At 37.9% G+C, this 18,360-nt stretch overlaps 1 protein-coding gene across 8 annotated transcripts in view; it reads left to right on the forward strand.

The window, feature by feature from the left end:
* NR2C1 (nuclear receptor subfamily 2 group C member 1) overlaps positions 1–18,360 on the forward strand; it is a 49,407-nt gene that overhangs the window by 16,427 nt on the left and 14,620 nt on the right. For 5 of the 8 annotated variants that reach the window (XM_061351258.1, XM_061351255.1, XM_061351257.1 and 2 more), the window contains 4 exons: positions 5,177–5,284; positions 10,553–10,783; positions 14,238–14,319; positions 16,722–16,901. In XM_061351258.1, coding sequence (XP_061207242.1) covers positions 5,213–5,284; positions 10,553–10,783; positions 14,238–14,319; positions 16,722–16,901 — 565 coding nt within the window. In that variant the 5' untranslated portion in view covers positions 5,177–5,212. The remainder of the gene's footprint in view (positions 1–5,176; positions 5,285–10,552; positions 10,784–14,237; positions 14,320–16,721; positions 16,902–18,360) is intronic. The other 3 variants (XM_061351261.1, XM_061351260.1, XM_061351262.1) reach the window with 1 other exon arrangement.

Genomic DNA, 18,360 nt, shown 5'->3' on the forward strand with positions numbered 1-18,360 from the left:
GAGACACTGAATGATAAAATGTACAGGCTACTAAAAGTAGTCATATATGTAGAAAAATGTGATATGTAAAAGCCAGAATCACAAGAGAAAATAATTTTTAGTACACCCAAAGCTTCCAGACTCTCTACCAAGGAAGACAGTTATTAAAGTTATGTTGCAAATTCTTTTTTTGCCAAAGCTTGCCGCACAGAAATGGAGCTAAGGACAATCTGGCGGTGTTTCCAGGAAGTGGGTAGCTCTTCAGCTCTGCTTTTAGGGCCTCTGGTTGCATAATGCTCACTTTCAATTGCAAAATCCACAGTCAAGAGAGTTGTCAGCACCTAGCTTTTACTTTCCAATTAAACAATTGCTTCACTTGTAATTTTTGTTTTCACTAGTAAAGGTTTGCCATGCTCTTCACTGTATTTGTTTTTATAAGTCAAAACCAAGATTGAACTGTTGTTTCTACTAACTTCTGATTTTCATTTTCTGTAGTCTGTATGCTGCAGCCAGAGAACTTTGAGATGCACAAATAGTTTGGGAGTGTAGATAAGAGTATACATACTTATGTAGAAGGTTTCATCATAGCATAGCCTATTAAAATTAGCACTGCTTTAAATTAGATAGAAGCAGTGACATTTTTTTCTTTTAGCTTGAAATATCTCCCATTGGTTTCTTGTCTAGACATAGTCTTACTCCTCAAGTAATCTTAGTTCTTATCAGGCTTGATTTCAAATAGCAAGGTATGGAGGGGGAAGTATGGTTAATTCTGTTCTGTATAAATTCTTACAGATTTTATTGTTGTAGCATCTTGTCATGGTTTAAACCCAGCTGGCAACCCAGAACCACGCAGCCACTAGCTCGCTTCCCCCCCCCACCTTCCTCCCACCCGCTCCCGGAGGGATGGGGAGGAGAATCTAAAGTATGTAACTCCCACGGGTTGAGATAAGAGCAGTCCAGTAACTAAGGTATAACACAAATTACTAATGCTACCACTAATAATAATAATGATAAGGGGAATAACCAGGGAAAAGAATACAACCGCTCACCACCTGCTGGCAGGTACCCAGCCTGACCCAAGCAGTGATCTAGCCCTTCCAGGTAACTGCACCCAGTTTATATAGTGGGCATGAGGGGTTGTGGCATGGAGTACCCCTTTGGCTAGTTTAGGTCAAGTGTCCTGTCTCTGCGTCCTCCTGGCTTCCCCTCCTCCCTGGCAGAGCATGAGATTCAGAAAGTCCTTGGTCAAAGTAAACATGACTTAGCACAACTAAAAACATGGGTGTTATCAGTGTTGTTCCCAGGCTGAAAGTCAAAAACACAGCACTGCACCAGCTACTAAGAAGGAGAAAATGACTGCTACTGCTGAACCCAGGACACATCTGAGTTTTGCTAAGGCTGTATCAGAGGACATAAGTGATTTATGTGATGTACGGTCTGGTTTTTTTTTCTCTCATTTGTCCTCTTTGTAGGTGAGAATGGCATGTCTAGTGTAGTTTTGGTAATATAATTCCTTATGGATGTCTAAATAGGGGTGTATTTCCTGATTTATTTATTTATTTTAAATAACAGGCTAGTCAAAGCTAGCTAAAGTGTATGTTCCATTCAGAAAAGAGGATGGTGTATTGATGGTGTTTATTCTCTGGGAGGTTGTTTCTCAATTTCGTAATGTGATTCCATGAGATAATGAGCTGACTTAAGTATCTTTGTGGCAACAGAGGGAAGGTCCTTTTTCTGTTTCTTACCTTATTTCATTTTCACACCAAAAGCAAGCTAACCTGGCCAAAACAAGTGGAAGGTTTTTTCCTGGGTTAGGGCATTGAGTAGGTTCTGAGAAGGCTCTAAGGAATAGCAGAGCCCTTGAAAAGGACATGGTTGGTAGCCAGGGGAAGGCAGGGGAATAGATTGAGGGAGTGGAGGTACAGCACTACAGAGAGATGTTGTCTGTTTGTGTTCATGGGGAAACTTCAATCTTATGGTTTTTATAGATATTGTTCTGTCAGCAGTGTAGATTAGGATTCATCCTATAGCAAGATTTTACTGAGCCTGAGACCATCACATCTTATTTGGCAGCAGTGCAGGCAGCTTAAGCATTTTCCAGCCCTCACTTAGCCACTTACTCTCATGCTCTGCTAGTCTTGCTCATGTAAGCTCTGTGTGTCATTGTGTGGTAGACAAAACTGGGAGGAGAAAAAGAATTACAGGATAGTGGAAGAAAATCTTTTCCCTCCTAGTTGGGGTCAGTTGCCTTATCTAGTACAAGGTGCAGCCCAACCTGGCTCTTGCTTAGAAGGACTGAAAAGCATCACCAAGGGCAGTGCAAGGTGGGACTCTGTAAACCAGAGTTACTGTCAAAGGTGCATGCCATGTGTGAGTGCACTGCCTGAAAAGTGGAGTCAGCAAGGAAAGTGGGGGGCCTTCATGTAACAGCTTACATTGCCTGAAAAGTGGAGTCAGCAAGGAAAGTGGGGGGCCTTCATGTAACAGCTTACATTGCCTGAAAAGTGGAGTCCGCAAGGAAAGTGGGGGGCCTTCGTGTAACAGCTTACATTCCTACCAACCTGTGACCTACTGGCTGTAATTGCTTGGTGTTGTTCCTACTTAATGTAAGCATTAAAATAGTAGTTTAAGGCCTATGGAACTTCAGCAGTATTTTTGCTAGCAGTTGTAATTCTCTTGATTGTTGAAATGGTTTTAATTGAATTTATGGGAAAAATTCACATGAGCAGAGCATGCAAGGAAGAAGAAAAGTGTTTCCATTCTGAGGAGAATGGAAAGTGCTTCCGTGTCTCACTGACAATAATGGTCATAAATGTTCTTTGACACACGTCTTGGTTTCTTCATAATATTATTGTTTGTGAAACATTTTAAAACACAAACTTATCACAAACAATTTTATGACGATGTTCACAAACATTTGTTAATTTAGGGCTTTACGGCAAGAAAGCAGAACCTACTAAGGAAAGAATTTATAGCCTTGCCTGTATGGAGCATTGCACACTGTTTCTCTTTAATTCTGCCAACTGCTAATCATCTTTTGCCGAGTGTGAGATAATTCATATTTCTATATCAAGATCACATTCCTTGATTCAGGTAGGGAAGTTGCCTGCCAAGAGCCTGCAGCAATCTTCTTTCTTTAAACTGTCATTGGGTACCTTAAGTACCCAAAAGCAGTGTTTTGTTTCCGCAGGATTTGCCAGTAACAGGCAAAAGCCATGCATTTGTTGGAAGAGTCTGTATTACACATACAAACCACAATTTTTAGCAAATATTGTGGTTGTTCTTGTCAGTATTATTTTCAACTGCAGTAAAAACTCCCCGTATTCTGTTGTCCTGTATAGAAGTAAAACTGTCAGGCTGGTACTTTGTGGCATTGAAGAGCAGTTTTGCCTTACACACCATGTGTATGGTAACATTTTAAGGGAGCAGATGTAAAACAGTGTTCTGCAATATGTGCTTCTTTGCAAAGGAAAGATAAATTCACACAAAACTCCAATTGCCTGTAAATCACCTCATGTATATGTCATTTGAAAGGCTGATGCACAATTTTAATGCTTCGAAGTATCTTCCGAACTGTAAATTTTGCTGTATAATGAACACTTTTTCACCCTTTCCTTAAGCAAAGAAGTGGATGGATTGTTTGAATATGGAAAGTATTCATGCTCATGAAAAATAGGGTATTTTTAGAAAGCACTGTTTGAAGATGGCTTGGGCAGTAGTTTGACAAGCATTGATGGTGCTGGCAGCTTGAGTGATCCCTGCAGCAGCTTAATCCCACTCTCTCATTTGCTTTGATGAGTCTGCTTCTGAGCATTGTGGAGATCGGGATTGAAGGTTTCAGCTATGCTAAGAGTAGCCTCTGTCTGTCTGTTTGCTGGGCTGCTTTTTAACCTGAATCAGTGTCCTATTCCAGATCACTGAATGACTGACAACCAGTTTTACCTACCAAGCTGAAGGGATAGGAGCAAGTAGGTTGTAAGAGCTGAGACTGGTACCACAAGTAATGCCTTTTGGGGTGAAATGTCAAAATCAGCTTAGACTAATGTGAGCTTGTATTTCTGCTGCAAGGGGAAGTCTTACCCACCACTCTTTCCTCTTGTCATACTCACCTCCACTTGCATGCTCTTGACTGCGTTTTTCTGCTGGTGCTGGCATTTATTTACATGGTGGTATGGTTGCAAAATCAGGAAGCTGATCCAGAAGGAACAGAAAAGCTCTCAGTCTGTTATGGAACAGTACCCTTACTGTGATACAGGGAGACAATTGATAGTAATTTGAAGGGGCAACAGGTGGACAGGTGAAAAGGAGCATTTTTATGATGGTGTAAATGTTGGAAATTATTATTAATACAAAACTGTGGGACATTCCAGAGTTTTTGAACTGCAAAAAGCCTAGGGAGTCACTTGGGAATTTAGACAAAAATTTCAGTTTGAAGGTATCTGTAAGCTCAGTGAAGATAAGCTCCCTTTGTAGTACAAAAACTTTGGCCTTTCTGATCAAGCCTCTGCAAACAGCAGCTGTATTTCCTAACTTCTATTGAGAAATAATGTAATTATATACCCCATAATACCTTTGGCTATAGCATGTGAAGAATTTTTGAAATAGGTAAAACACTTCCACAAATAGTGTCTGAGAGTGCTCATACAGAGATTTAAGTTTGGTTTAAGATACACAGCTTGCCAGTTTAATGAATTTCATTTATGTTCTCTTAACTTTCTTGATAGTTCAGAAAAGCAGAACAGAAAAGGCCAGTTGCTGTGTTTCCACATCAGAAATTCTTTTGTCACTTTGAATAAGCCATTAAGGTAAAAGTATTTAATTGTAAATGTGGCAGAGCTGTGATGAAAGATATTGTGTCTCATGAACAGCAACAGTAATAAATATTCAATCTGATTGACTTACATGGACTTGTCAACAGTGAATTATTTTACTTAACATGTTTCTAAATTTCAAATTGGAAGGTATTTCAAAATGGGTTTAAACAGTGAAATAAACAGAATTTTCAAACTAGCAACATTAAGCTGTTAAATTAGATTGCAATCATTTGCATACCTTCTACAGTAAGAGTGTCAGAGTTTCCATAGCCTTGTACAGAGTAACCAGAAGTTGGTGGAACCTGAAGGTTTCAACCATTAGTGTATCATCCTGAAGTCAGTGTGTATGTTGTCAATCCATTCTGTTTGTTTCTTCTTTCTAGATTGCCCATTCCCTGGAAGCAGTTTCACAAACACTAATGGATGGGACACCACAACGAATACAGATTGTCCCTGCAGATTCAGGCCTCTCTTTACCACAGCGTATACAGGTATGCTTCTTCTGATACATTTTAAAAGCAGATAGGAACTATTTACCAGTTTCCACATATGGTTCTTTTTTCGTTTGCATCATATTATTTGCTTTAATGTGGATACTCAGCCCTGGTGCCAGAGATCATTTTTACAGAAACAGGAATAAAACATCACTCCAGTGCCACCCCCACCTTTTTATTATTTTTTTATCCTAAGAATGTTAAGGTTACAAAAAATTACAATCACTAAACAGAAAAATACTTTTTCCAGAGGGCCACGATGATGATCAGGGGACTGGAGCACCTCCCATATGAAGATGGGCTGAGAAAGTTGGGGCTGTTCAGCCTGGAGAAGAGAAGGCTGCATGGAGACCTCATAGCAGCCTTCCAGTATCTCAAGGGGGCCTATAGGGATGCTGGGGAGGGACTCTTCATTAGGGACTGTAGTGATAGGACAAGGGGTAATGGGTTAAAACTTAAACAGGGGAAGTTTAGATTGGCTACAAGGAGGAAATTCTTTCCTGTTAGGGTGGTGAGGTGGAATAGGTTGCCCAGGGAGGTTGTGAATGCTTCATCCCTGGCAGTGTTCAAGGCCAGGCTGGACGAGACCTTGGGTAATATGGTTTAGAGCGAGGTGTCCCTGCCCATGGCAGGGGGGTTGGAGCTTGATGATCTTAAGGTCCTTTCCAACCCTAACTATTCTATGATTCTGTAATGCTGTAAAAGCTACAGTACCTGAGTTGTTGGAACTTTTCTACATTTTAGAGCAGGGAGGGAGGGAAATACTGCATTGTATCACTGATGCAAGTGATGAAAAAGTGCAAGGGAACCTAATGGTCTTAGGAACATATGGGTTTTTGGTTGTCCCAGCCAACGTTACATGTCCCGGTATGCTGATTTATAGCCTGGCCAGGTAATGATCTCCAGTTCAAGCGAGGGTATGATGTTTTTGTCAGTGTAGGTAGTTAAAACAACATAGATATGTGTGTATGGAGATTAGGAGGATCTGAGGAGTTGAATTTTGTATTCTTATCCCTTGAAAGTCAGTGCAAGTCCTTGCAAACATTTTATTTTTAAATTTCATTCTAGAGAAAAGTATCAACTGCAGAATAAAATTTAAAAAGTATTCTTAGATACCTCTTGTTGCATACAAAACTACTAATTTCATCAGGGTCTGTAGTAATAGGACAAGGAGTAATGGTTTTAAACTTAAGCAGGGGAACTCTAGATTGGATATAAGGAGGAAGTTCTTTACTGTGAGGTTGGTGAGGCACTGGAATGGGTTGCCCAAGGAAGCTGTGAATGCTCCATTGCTGGTAGTGTTCAAGGCCAGGTTGGACAGAGCCTTGGGTGTCATAGTCTAGTGTGAGGCATCCCTGCCCATGGCAGGGGGTTGGAACCAGATGATCTTAAGGTCCTTTCCAATCTGAAACATTCTATGGTTTAAAGTGAGCCAACTGCTAGTATAATCTTGGCTGCTTTTATTTTTGCTGGCTTCACTCTCCTGCATTTTCCACTGCTTTTTTTCTTCTTTTCAGTGCACTGCATTCAAGCTTTCAACCTTCCAAAACTCTTCACAACTGCCTTCATACCTGATGTACCTGTGCTGTAGTCGTTGTACTGGTCCTATCTATCCATCCAGTAGATCTTTATTCTTTCAGCTATCTCTGCTCCTCTTCTATGTTTGGTGTACAGCTGTACCTTTTGCTAACTAATTTATGTTAAATCAGTTGACCACCATCTTTGGTTTTCATTATCAATACCTGTATGCTATAATGACCCTGTGGTGTGAAGCCATTTAATGTAATTTCAGCATCAGGGTCTGAGTGTGGGATGACAACATAAAAAACCCATGAGCCTTTATTGTTGAACAGCAGGACAGTTTTGTTGGTTCAAAGCCAGTGGCAGACTTCTAACCCTTCTGTGTCAGCTTTTTTGTGCAGGGAGAATTACTTTGGTTAGGCACTGTAGTTACTGCAAATATGATGAACACAAAGAATTATATTTCTAGGGACAGGAACCTTTATATGGTTTTTAATTGTCTCATGTAGCTGGAAGATCACTTGTTTCTAACCCAGCCGCTTTGTCCCTTGTCTATTTTCACCACGCTCTGTTTTTACTTCAAAATGGGTAGTGCTTTGGGGCTGTGGTTGTCTCTTGATATATGTGGAACAGCTCTCAGTCAAATGCCATCCTTCCTGTAATAGGCCGCTACAAATACGTCACCAACATCCATTATAATAAATTAGATATGAGGTAGAACTTACTAGTGAAAACTTCCCTCAAAGCACAACTTCCGTAAAGAGTGAAGTAGTTTGTAGGCTTGTGTACAAATATATTTCAGTGAAATGTTCATAATAAATATTAAATTGAATAATTTTGAGTTTATATGTTCATTCAATATTTTTTCCTTTATTTTATTACTGTTAAAGGCACATAAATGATTATCTGAAATCTTGAAATACAAAATCCTCAGTAAAATGTTTTAATGTGTTCCATTTATCAGCCATTCTAGGGAACGTAAACATTTCTCTAGGATAGAAGTTGAATGTCACATTTGCTGTTAAGCAGACATTCCTGTTCAAAACTGGCTCTATCATCAACAGGTGAATTAGTGCTCTGTGTTCAGACACTTTCTTTTTTCTAACACAGAATTTTTGAGGTATTTAATTCATTGAATTATGTTCAAATGGAAGTCAAGACTTGTTAATGGACAAGGCTTAAAGCAGTAAAGCAGAATACTATCCTCCAGCATGAGCTACTGGGAAGGAGACAAATAACTGTTACAGCTGAAGCCAGGACAGGTGATTATATGAAATACACAGGGAAGTAAATTTTTAAGGAGACCGTCCTGCATTAAGATATTCCCATTTTATAACGTTATCCCTTTAGCGATAGTGAGTTTCAGATTATTAAGAAACATAATGAGTTGTTCACTGAGCCCTGATGGGTTCCCTTGAGGAGATAAGTGGTTTTCTTTTTCCCTTTGATTATCTTTTTTTTCTCTTATCTCAGCATTTAGGTATTGCAAGTTGTTATGCTTTGGTGAACTGTTCCACTTTTCAGAGTCCCGTTGTGATTTAGCTGTTTTTTTGCAGGTATATGGCTGGAAGAGGCCAGCTGCAGACAGATTGTGCTTAATTGTTTAAACCGGTCTCACTTGTATCTGTCAGTTGTCAAGTGCTTGGCAGTTGTAAAAATCATTTATACAGTTTGAATAGCTCTGTCTACATACTAGCATAACACTATACCTACTATATCATGTAGTGAAAGCTACTCCTAGAGTTCCAGAAAGCCATTTGAAGAATCAGAACACTATTTGTTAAATAGGAGTTGCAATGACTTGTGTGAAGTAGCAGCGGTTCTACTTAATGTCCTGCTGTATTTGACTCCAAATACATATTGGTTTTAAATTACGGAGCTGGACTGCGCAAGGAAAAAAGATAGTTTAGCATATATATGCAAAAAATAATTTGAAATTTAGTTCAAATTTGTAAAATTTGTACCTTCATTGTTTGGGGCATGCTGGTTTTCTACCTAGTTTTATGCTGTACTTTCTATAAACATAACTAGATCAAGTATATGCCTTTTTTGATATACACATAGTTGCACTTGTAAGTATTGGTAGGGAGACAGATTTTAGATATTAGTGTCTTTCAAAGATCAGGTTTGGAAATTCAGGAAAAAGCACAATATTCTGTATTCGGCTTTTGTACACGTCTGCACCCTGTTAAGGATAACATGCACTAGAGCTCTCCTAATCCACATAAAGCAAATGTGTTTGGGGAGAAGAAGGGAACATCAGGTGCTTTGAAAATAGCCAAAAGTAACACTGCAAATGAAGTAAAACTGAATGGAAGAAGGAAGTTAAGCAAAGAAGGGAATTAAAAGGGCAAGGAAGCTTGCTTTCTAACGAATACAGAACCAACATAAAGGAATTGAAAGGAGAAATAAGGGACTGCTGTAGTCATTGGGGGTCCTGGACATGTGCGTATCTGGAAAAAAAATGAATGGAAAACCCTGTGTTAATCATGTTGATAGCTATTGTGGGGGGTTTGCATTGTCTTCCCACCTTACACCCAAAATCTCATAATCATTTACGTTCTCTCCTAACTTTAGCACCTGGAATTCTGTCATCTTACCTACAGTTTTCTCTTAAATAGGGTTTTAATTGTTTTGCAGAGAAAAAAAAGAAATTTGATCCATTAAAATGTTAATAGCAAAAGGCTATCTGAAGGAAACACAGTTTGAAACTCATAATTTCATCCATAATAAGGCCCATATAAATGTTATGGATGGCGAGATGGGCATAAATGTTTGGCAATAGGTAAAAATAAAAAGAAGCTATTTTATTGATCTGTAATTGAAAAAATAGGTTGTAGGAAACAGACTTGGTAGGATGATTCTGCTTAGTATTCAGAATAAACCAGGCAGTTTTCCATATAGGCGTTTTGATGGAGAAAGGCAGGAAGAGACTAAAAGTGAGATTTATAATGGAAGATGTAACTAATCTTAATTATTTTCTCTGAGGATTATAATCTTCTGACAAAGTTGGCAAAAAAATGGGGTTTAGTGGAGGATTATTTAATAATGTTTTGCTGTGTTTGTGCTTGAAAATAGGTATAAAATGGAAAAATACAGTCTGTTGGTCTGTTTCTGCTTATGAAATGTAACATGAAAATAAGTTATTCCTTAAAAAGAAAAAGGGACAAGGAGAGAGATTCTGATTTACTTATTTTATTTAGGAATATATATGCAGAAAAAGAAAAGCCCTCAGATATTAAGCCTAAAATGTACATACAGATGCAACAACGTTATTGCTTTTCTTGCTGTTTGATGCTTACTTTTTTCACTTGGAAGTCTACATTTGTATTTTTAAGTTTTTGTTAAGCAGCGAAACCTGGGAGGTGCTAAATACTTTACGTGGTGTGATGCAGTGAATTCAAGAGTTAAGATCTCTCTCAACCTGGTGGGTCCAAGGGCTGAGCTGCAGATGTAGCTTGAATTCTGGATGCTGGATTCATCAAGGGTTTCAGCAGTGTTGTAAAAGCACGGTCCAGTTGTGAAACTTGAGTATGAACTCAGATTTTGACTTCAGATACCCTTGATTGAAATGTGTTTCCAATATAGTGAAAATCTAAGGTTTCACCCGAGTTTACTTCACTCTTGTGTGACAGAGGGGAAGACAATCCTGCTTCACAGATGTTAAAGGCAAAATTCCTGTTTTCTTCAAGTGCCCAGGTGAACTTAAGTTACCATCACAATTTGAGATAAATGTATTATTAGATTGTCACAGATCAGCAGACGGGCCAGAAGATTCAGATTGTTACAGCACTTGATCAGAGCGCACCAGGCAAGCAGTTCATCTTAACAAATCATGATGGCTCTACCCCAAGCAAGGTGATCCTTGCCAGACAAGATTCCACTCCAAGAAAAGTTATCCTGGCAACTCCAGATGCTGCAGGTGTCAACCAACTGTTTCTTGCATCCCCTGATATATCTGCACAACACATCCAGGTAGATGATCCACTTTATTTCCTCATTTTGGTTCAAATGGGATGAGAAGAGATGGTTCATTTCCAAATATGTCTTGTCTGGGTTCTCCTTTTTCTTTTCTTTTTTTTTTAATGCTGTACTTTTACCTTGCACAAGGCTTCAGTGTGGATAGTTAGAAATTATGAAGAAAAGTGATTTCTTTTTGCAAATTTATTGCTTTTAAAATTTATACCCTGGCTCGTGACACTGGAAAGAGTACTGTTATTTTTACTGTGATTTCCAGCTCCTGCCATACCAGCGGCCCTTTATTTCTGCTTCATTGACTGTCCATCTGTTTTTGTGTATTGTTGAAAAACATACTCTTTTCTCCATTATCACTTAACATTTCATTCCGCTTGTTTTCCTTTCCATATGCTGTTGTAGCTACTGTTCAGCTGTGTGGATTGTACTCCAGGGTAGTTTCTCAAGGAGACTGTGTAGTAGGGAAGAACCTTACTCAGTTGGGAGGGGAAAATAACACTAAAGATTTGCAGTTTACTAATGCGAGTTTGTAACTGCGTAAGCTGGTCCCCAGTGCACGTGACTCGCATGCATGTTCTGTATGTTGCTTCCTTAGTCCTCGTCTCCATCTTCCGTATGAATATGCAGAGACAGCTTGGGAGAGTTGAGCTTCTTCAGCATAGTGTGAGGTGTCCCTGCCCAAGGCAGGGGGGTTGGAACTAAATGATCTTAAGGTCCTTTCCAACCTAAAACATTCTATGATTCTGTGATTGTATGAATGAAGTTACTGCACTCCAGCTAAAGCACGGTTATTGCATATTGTTTACCCATGTATATTTATGCTGTTGTTAAACTATGTCAGTGTGGTAGGCCAGGCAACACTGGGATAGCTACAGTCCATTTCAACCACTATCTCAGACTGAAACGATGGCCAGAAACAATTGCCTAAGGGAAAAATACTGAATACTGGACAAGTAAAAGGTTCTTCTGAACATACCCTTTCATTTCCATTAGCCAGTGATTTAGAGCAACATCCTGGTTTGGGAATTACAGTGAGACCATCATATTTGATGGCTGTCAGTAGAGTTTAACAACTTTTTTTGTTATTTATACAGACCATATATGCTTTGGTCTGTGTAATATCCTTCAGTATAATTGTATGCTATGCAAACAATACTATACCTGATCTTCTGAGAGAAGTATTCAGTTAGGTCTCTATTTCACTGTAAGAGACAGCTCTAAAGGATCATACTGTTTTTATAAATCAGTATATCCTCTACCAAGTAATCTCTTCAACTGAAGACCCCACACCTATTTAGTTTGCACTCTTCTGGGAGCCAGTCCATTGTTCTGATTCACTGCCCACATATTGCTTAAGCTTAACACATCTTTGTATTATATATTACATTGTTTTGTATTTTAAACTTGCAGATCTTTGCAAATGGACATCCAAAATACTTCCTGCAAAGAATTTGATTGTTAAGAATAGGGCAGCGGTAGCAAAAGCCAGTCACATTGAGAGGCATTTAAGCATTTTGAGTACTGTTTTACACTTTGTATTTTAGGTAAACCTCAACAAAAGTTTAAACCAGTGGTATATGATTTAAAGTAATCCATATAAAAAAGAATTTTCAAAGACTTTAAGAGATTAAAAGTGTGCCACACTGATTTAAAAAGCAAAATTCAGGAATGGAGAAGTCTGGACTAAAAATGGAAAGCTGTGGTTCTGGTTGTACATTTTGGACAAAATAGGTTAGTTTGAGAGGCATCAGGGTATGCTGTCTCTTCAGTTAGATTGCTCTATTGTCAGCTAATACGTATGGGTAGAGATTTCTTTTTTTCCACTTTTTTCCACTATTTTGTCAAATACAGATTACCATTCATTTGTTGTTAAGGTGCATCCTCATTGGGATCTTTCATATTTTCTCCCCTAAATGAATTTTTCATTTACAATTTCACCTTTGTTGTTCTGTAGCCTTCACTTGAAATAGCCATTTATTTGTTCTGAAAAAAGCCCTCTCATTTATTGCATCTTACCTTTACATTGACTCATTTGGGAAGGCCTTTTCTCCCATCATCTACTTTACCTTCAATGGTTCTTCTTCATCTTACTAATCAATTTTTATTCTTCATGTTCAAGGTCATTTGATGAGTTCTCAGAGTCTGGGGTTTTTATCTCATCATGGGTCCAACTCTGTAGCACTTCCTTACATGGAACGTTCCATTTCAGTGCAGATTTCATTTATGGAAGGACTTAGAATTTGTTTATATGTGTTTTATTTAACATCGTGAAAATACATAATGTTAATAATAGCAATTAGAAAGCAGTGAAAGGTTAATATTCTTTTAACTCATTGATACTGTTTTTCTTAAAAAGATGCTATATAAAAGCAAACTAAATAGATGAATCTCTGAGACAGTATTGTTAACAAAGGCTAACTAGAAAGAAGTATGCTTGTGAAATGTTCCATTGTATATCACCTGTAATATCTTCCAAACTTCCTTAAAAAATTCTCTCTCATAAGGTAGGGTCTTTTCTCTTTTGGCAAGTTAGCTTTCTTGTCATCAGAGGTCCTGTTTTGAATATGCAAAGCAAGGATGACAGAATCTGACTTCTCGTTAAGACACAGCAGAAGTTAGAAACTCTTCAAACTTATGAACTATCATCTCTTTTTAATGGCAAAAATAATTTTTCCTTTTCTGCTTTACATAATTGTCAAGAAGATTTTTGGTTGTTACTCATTATATGGTGTGTTCCTTTTTCAAATTGAATTTCTGATGTGCTTTATGTTGCAGTGGGATAGGGGTTTTAAAGATAAAATGGAAGGCTATAGTGCCTACTCCCTGTAGTGCTGGGGCTCTAATATTATGTGCTTTATGAAGCTTTACAGGTACCAGAGATAAAGGAATGAATGAGAAAACGGAACTGTAATCATGTCAAACTGTTACTGAAAGCCTAACTATAGACCACTTGACATTTAATGGTAGTGTCCAGAGTACATTTTCTGTAGATCCACCATTTATGTGTATTATAAAAAAAAGAGTTAGTAAACCTGAATGTAGATATCAGAGCCTTTACAAGGGATTTCTTTTGTTCCATCTGTGTAATTCTTCAGTCTCTTTTGTACTATGAACAAGTCATTAGGATATAAATAGAAAATTGAACAAAAGCTAAGAGTACACAGATGCTGAGTGTTTTTCAAAATGTCAGCCCATTTTGCAGGTGTAATTATTTAGACAAATGAAATCTTGAAATCTGAAGTATTACAAGTAAGACTCTCGTTCCATCCTGAAAAGGAGCACAGTGGCATGGCAGGTTGCTTCTTGCTGTCTATGAAGACTGTAAAATGTAGCCAGGAAAGCCTTATACTTTTTACGTTGTCCCCTGTCTTAGAGCAGAAACCAGAAGCATGAGATATATTGTAATCTTTCTCAATGGTAAGAAAAAATGAAACACTTTCACGCTTTTTTCCAGATTTTAACAGACAACTCCCCCAGTGAACAGGGCCTAAATAAAGTGTTTGATCTGTGTGTTGTATGTGGAGACAAGGCATCAGGTATTTACGTTTTCTTTCCTTTTTGTTTTTTATTTTACTGTGGTACAATTTCCTAAAAGCAATCTAGAATTCCTTGGAAGCTGTATAACAGTTTGCATACATTTATCTCTCTGTGTGCACAAACAGAATGGATCACTATTCCTTCAGTGAAGAATTGTACTGAAGAGAGCTCTGGTGGTGTCCATGGGTGGGATTAATCATTGCTTTACATCATAAATGTAATGTTTTATACCAGATAATTTTTGCCTTTTTTTTTATTTAGTCTGGTGCGGTTTATTTTCTATTATAGAAATTTGGCTGATAAAATTACTTAACAATGTTGAGATTTTTCTTCCTTAAAAATAAGTTCATGCAGTGAACTTTGTTACTGTTGACAGGTTCTCTTAAAATCTATGAGAAACCTGTTCACTATTTTAAATACGAAACCAGTAGGCAAGGAAGACTTTGCAATTACATGAAACCAAAAAGCTGCTGTGAGATTTTTTGCAGGACAGTTGGTTATTTGAAGAACCACGATTACAACTGTAAAAATACATCTTAATTCCAGTAGAAAATAAGCTTAAGAATGCTATATTCATATGTTGCCAAAGTAGTGTGCTAAGTTAAGAATAGTGTTTTATGCACTGCATTTTCTGTAATGATATTAAGAGACTGAAAAGAAATAGAGTGGGAGCAGCACACTGGAGAGCTGTCTTCCACATTCCCTTTACATGTGTGCCTGCCCTCGGGTGTTCCAGATCTTTCCAAGTTGGAATTACCCAGAGAATGTCTTTTCTTTATTAAAAGAAATAGAGAGGGCTGTGCATGGTCTACCTGAAGGCTCCTTTTCCTTTGCACTTTCTTTGTTGCAGAAGATAATGGGGTCTAAGAGAGATGAGACATTTAACTTTGCTCTTTACTTACTTAGCTAAAATTAGTCTAAGTGGGGAAACGGTTGTTCCATTAGAAGATTCATGCGATTTAACAGTGCAGTCTCTTTGATGGACCTCCAGTAATATCAAAATAGGACAAGTGCAGTTAAATGCTCCTTTTTGGAAGTGATGGGAATAAGGTCTGTAGAGATGAGGGGCCAGAGGGAAGAAGTTCGTAATGTTGTCTGTCATCATGAGAAGCAGTGGGATGGGAAGGGAACTTCCTAGACAATAAAACCAATTAAGAATTTCCTACTGCAGCAAAGTCTAGCATTCAACATGCTTTATAAAATGTCCATCTTAATGGTGTGTTAATATAATTGTGATAAAGGAGTCAGAAAGCCTGTTAAGAGTTCTAGAAACTTCAGGCAGGTGAGATTGATGTACCTAAAAAAAGTTTGCGGGGAGCGAGAAAAAAATCTAAAGATACATTTTCCCTTAAATGAGTTTGTATGTGAGATTTATTTCTGTAATGTGCCTTACTTAGTTCCAGCAGCAGCCATAATGTCTGTGCAGTGTATATTTTGGGTGCTTGTCAGGGATCTTCAGGCTTAGAATACTTCTTTTCTTCGGGATCATTGCATTAAAATTGTTGGAATTGCCAAGTGTGCCTTAGTCAAAACCAGTGCTTTTTGGTAATACTTGTATTTTGTGCTCCAGCAGAGTGAAAATTATTTGCTGCTGAAAATATTTTTTTAAACTTGACTTTTTTTCTTCAGTGCATCCTACAATTTTTATTGAATTTAATGTATTTTTTTATTGTATTGAATTTGTTTACACATAAATTTATTGTACACGTACGTAAATTTATATGTACCCATACAATTTATTGTATTGAATTTATTTGTAATTTTTTATTGTATTGAATGTATTGAATATTGAAAAATCCACAGAAGAACTGATTAAAACCAAGTAATCTAGCTATTTCAGATACTTCTTTCATTGAAGTTCTACTGAAAGAGCTAAAAATATACCATTCTCCTGTTCGGAAAATGAAAGAGGAAAGTAGAGCTTTGAAGTGATTACCTACTGCTGTCAAACGCTGTTTGCACTTTCCATGGTTCCACTAGATTTAATGCATACAATTTTGATAGCTGAATTGGTAATGAGGAGGAACAGAGCTTGGCTGTAGGGTCATACAAAAAGAAATTGCTAAAGAATGTATAATTTAAGAGTTTCTTCTGTGTTCTTACTATGCAGTTTTCTTACCTCTTAATGCTGCTGTCAACACATTCGGCAAGAATGTAATAAGCAACTTGTCTATTTGTAAAATCTGTCTTAAGTGCGCTGAACTAGAACAATGGTTCACTTGCTTTTTAACATAGTCTTACAGCCACAATATACATTAAGATCTGTAACCCATGGAGAGAAAAAATGTGAACTTTTTTCTGCATAAAAGAGCAAATACTTCTGTTTTAATAAATACAAACTAAACAAAATTAACATTACAGTATAAAATTAATGTTGTGATTTATGTTGTTCTGTAACCAGGGCGTCACTATGGAGCAGTAACTTGTGAGGGGTGCAAGGGATTCTTTAAAAGGAGCATACGGAAGAATTTAGTTTATTCATGCCGAGGAGCGAAAAACTGTGTCATTAACAAACGCCACCGAAATCGATGTCAGTACTGTAGGCTGCAGAGATGCATCGCGTTTGGGATGAAACAAGATTGTAAGTGTGGGTTAATGTAAATTATTTTAGCTGGCAGCTATGTTAAAGTTTGTGCTGTATTAATGTAAATTGTTGTCTTGTTCTTCTACCTTCTTGTCACCTTTTCCACAGCTGAGATTACTTGCAATTGCTGTTAACTTTCAGCAAAGTTCTACAGAGACAGTTGCTCACAAGGCAGAGATCCATAGTGATCCAGAGTTCACTTCCTGCCGATTCCTTTAGATTTCAAGTTTCTTTTTAGATTTCCATACATTGGATATAGTGATACTGCAATACCACAGCAGTATCACAATGCTAAATACACAGAAAATCAAGCAACTCACAAATTGTTTGAATACTAGCAAACTGTTAATAAACAGACAGTATTAGTCTTGTGGTCTGCTCTATGTCATCCAGCTCATTTTTGCTGACCCTCTTGAACCTCTGTGGGCATCCTCTCCTTACAGCCCTGCTTCTGTCAGCAGAAACCAGGAAATGTTTTCCAGCACAGAGGAAATGAATTCAGAAAAGATGGAAAAGCTGGAACAGTGAAAATGGATCTTTGCCTTTTTACCCTCTAGTTCAGCTGGCAGTATTTTGCGCCTCCACAGAAGACTTTTCAAGCAGAACAAAATCGCTGGGGTTGGGGATGAGAAGGCAGGGAAAGGATCTCTGTGTCATGGGGGAGTACCAAGCGGAGGAGAGGATTGTTCTGGGATAAGAAGTCTCATTCTTGGATGGAGTGGGGAGAGGAAGAAAAACTCAGCACCACCTGAGTACTGTAGGTACTCCCTCAGTGGAGTTATTTGTCCCTTGAAGTCTTAGCTCGTTGTCAGCAAGCTCAGATCCAGCTAGAGAGCACAGGGTTAGCAAAGGTAAATAAAACTTTGGCCTCCAGCTCCCAGCCTTTCAAAGCATGTTAGTGGGTTACAAGCTAGCTTTAATGGTATTGTCAATACTTGATGATGTTATGACATTTGGGTTTATGATACTTACCAGTGTAAAAATTCAGTTAGCATCACAGTCTACTGCTAACTTGAAAGCTCTTAAAATTTTCTCTTTTGTTGCACATTTTCCAAATCTGCATAATTGAAGAAAAGAAGTCAGGTTTTTTCCTATTTGCCTTTGTGTTTTAAAATAATGGTCATTCAGGATTCTCTTTATAGGCTCAAATAGCTTCTATGTGCAGTGTGATATTAAAGAGGCTGTGATAGCCAGTAGCCAGTGCTTATCAGGCTGGTGAACTGGTGCATACTTTAAACTACATACAGGTCTGGTTTGTAACTCTCTTTCGGGATCTTATTCCAATCTATAGAATAACTTGCAACACTTTAAAAATGTGGAAGAACAACTTACTGCATATTTTTAAAATAACAGTACTGTGTAAATTACCTTTTAAAAATTTAAGTTTTACAGTAATGATGCTGTTAGCTTATTTTGCCAGAAGTTAGGTTTTCCTTTTAGACTGTTGAAGTTTTCC

The sequence above is a fragment of the Neopsephotus bourkii genome, unplaced genomic scaffold, assembly GCF_033783945.1.
Source record: "Neopsephotus bourkii isolate Nb327-2 ecotype Australia unplaced genomic scaffold, CSIRO-AGI_Nbou_v1 NB_567, whole genome shotgun sequence".
Classification (NCBI taxonomy): domain Eukaryota; kingdom Metazoa; phylum Chordata; class Aves; order Psittaciformes; family Psittacidae; genus Neopsephotus; species Neopsephotus bourkii.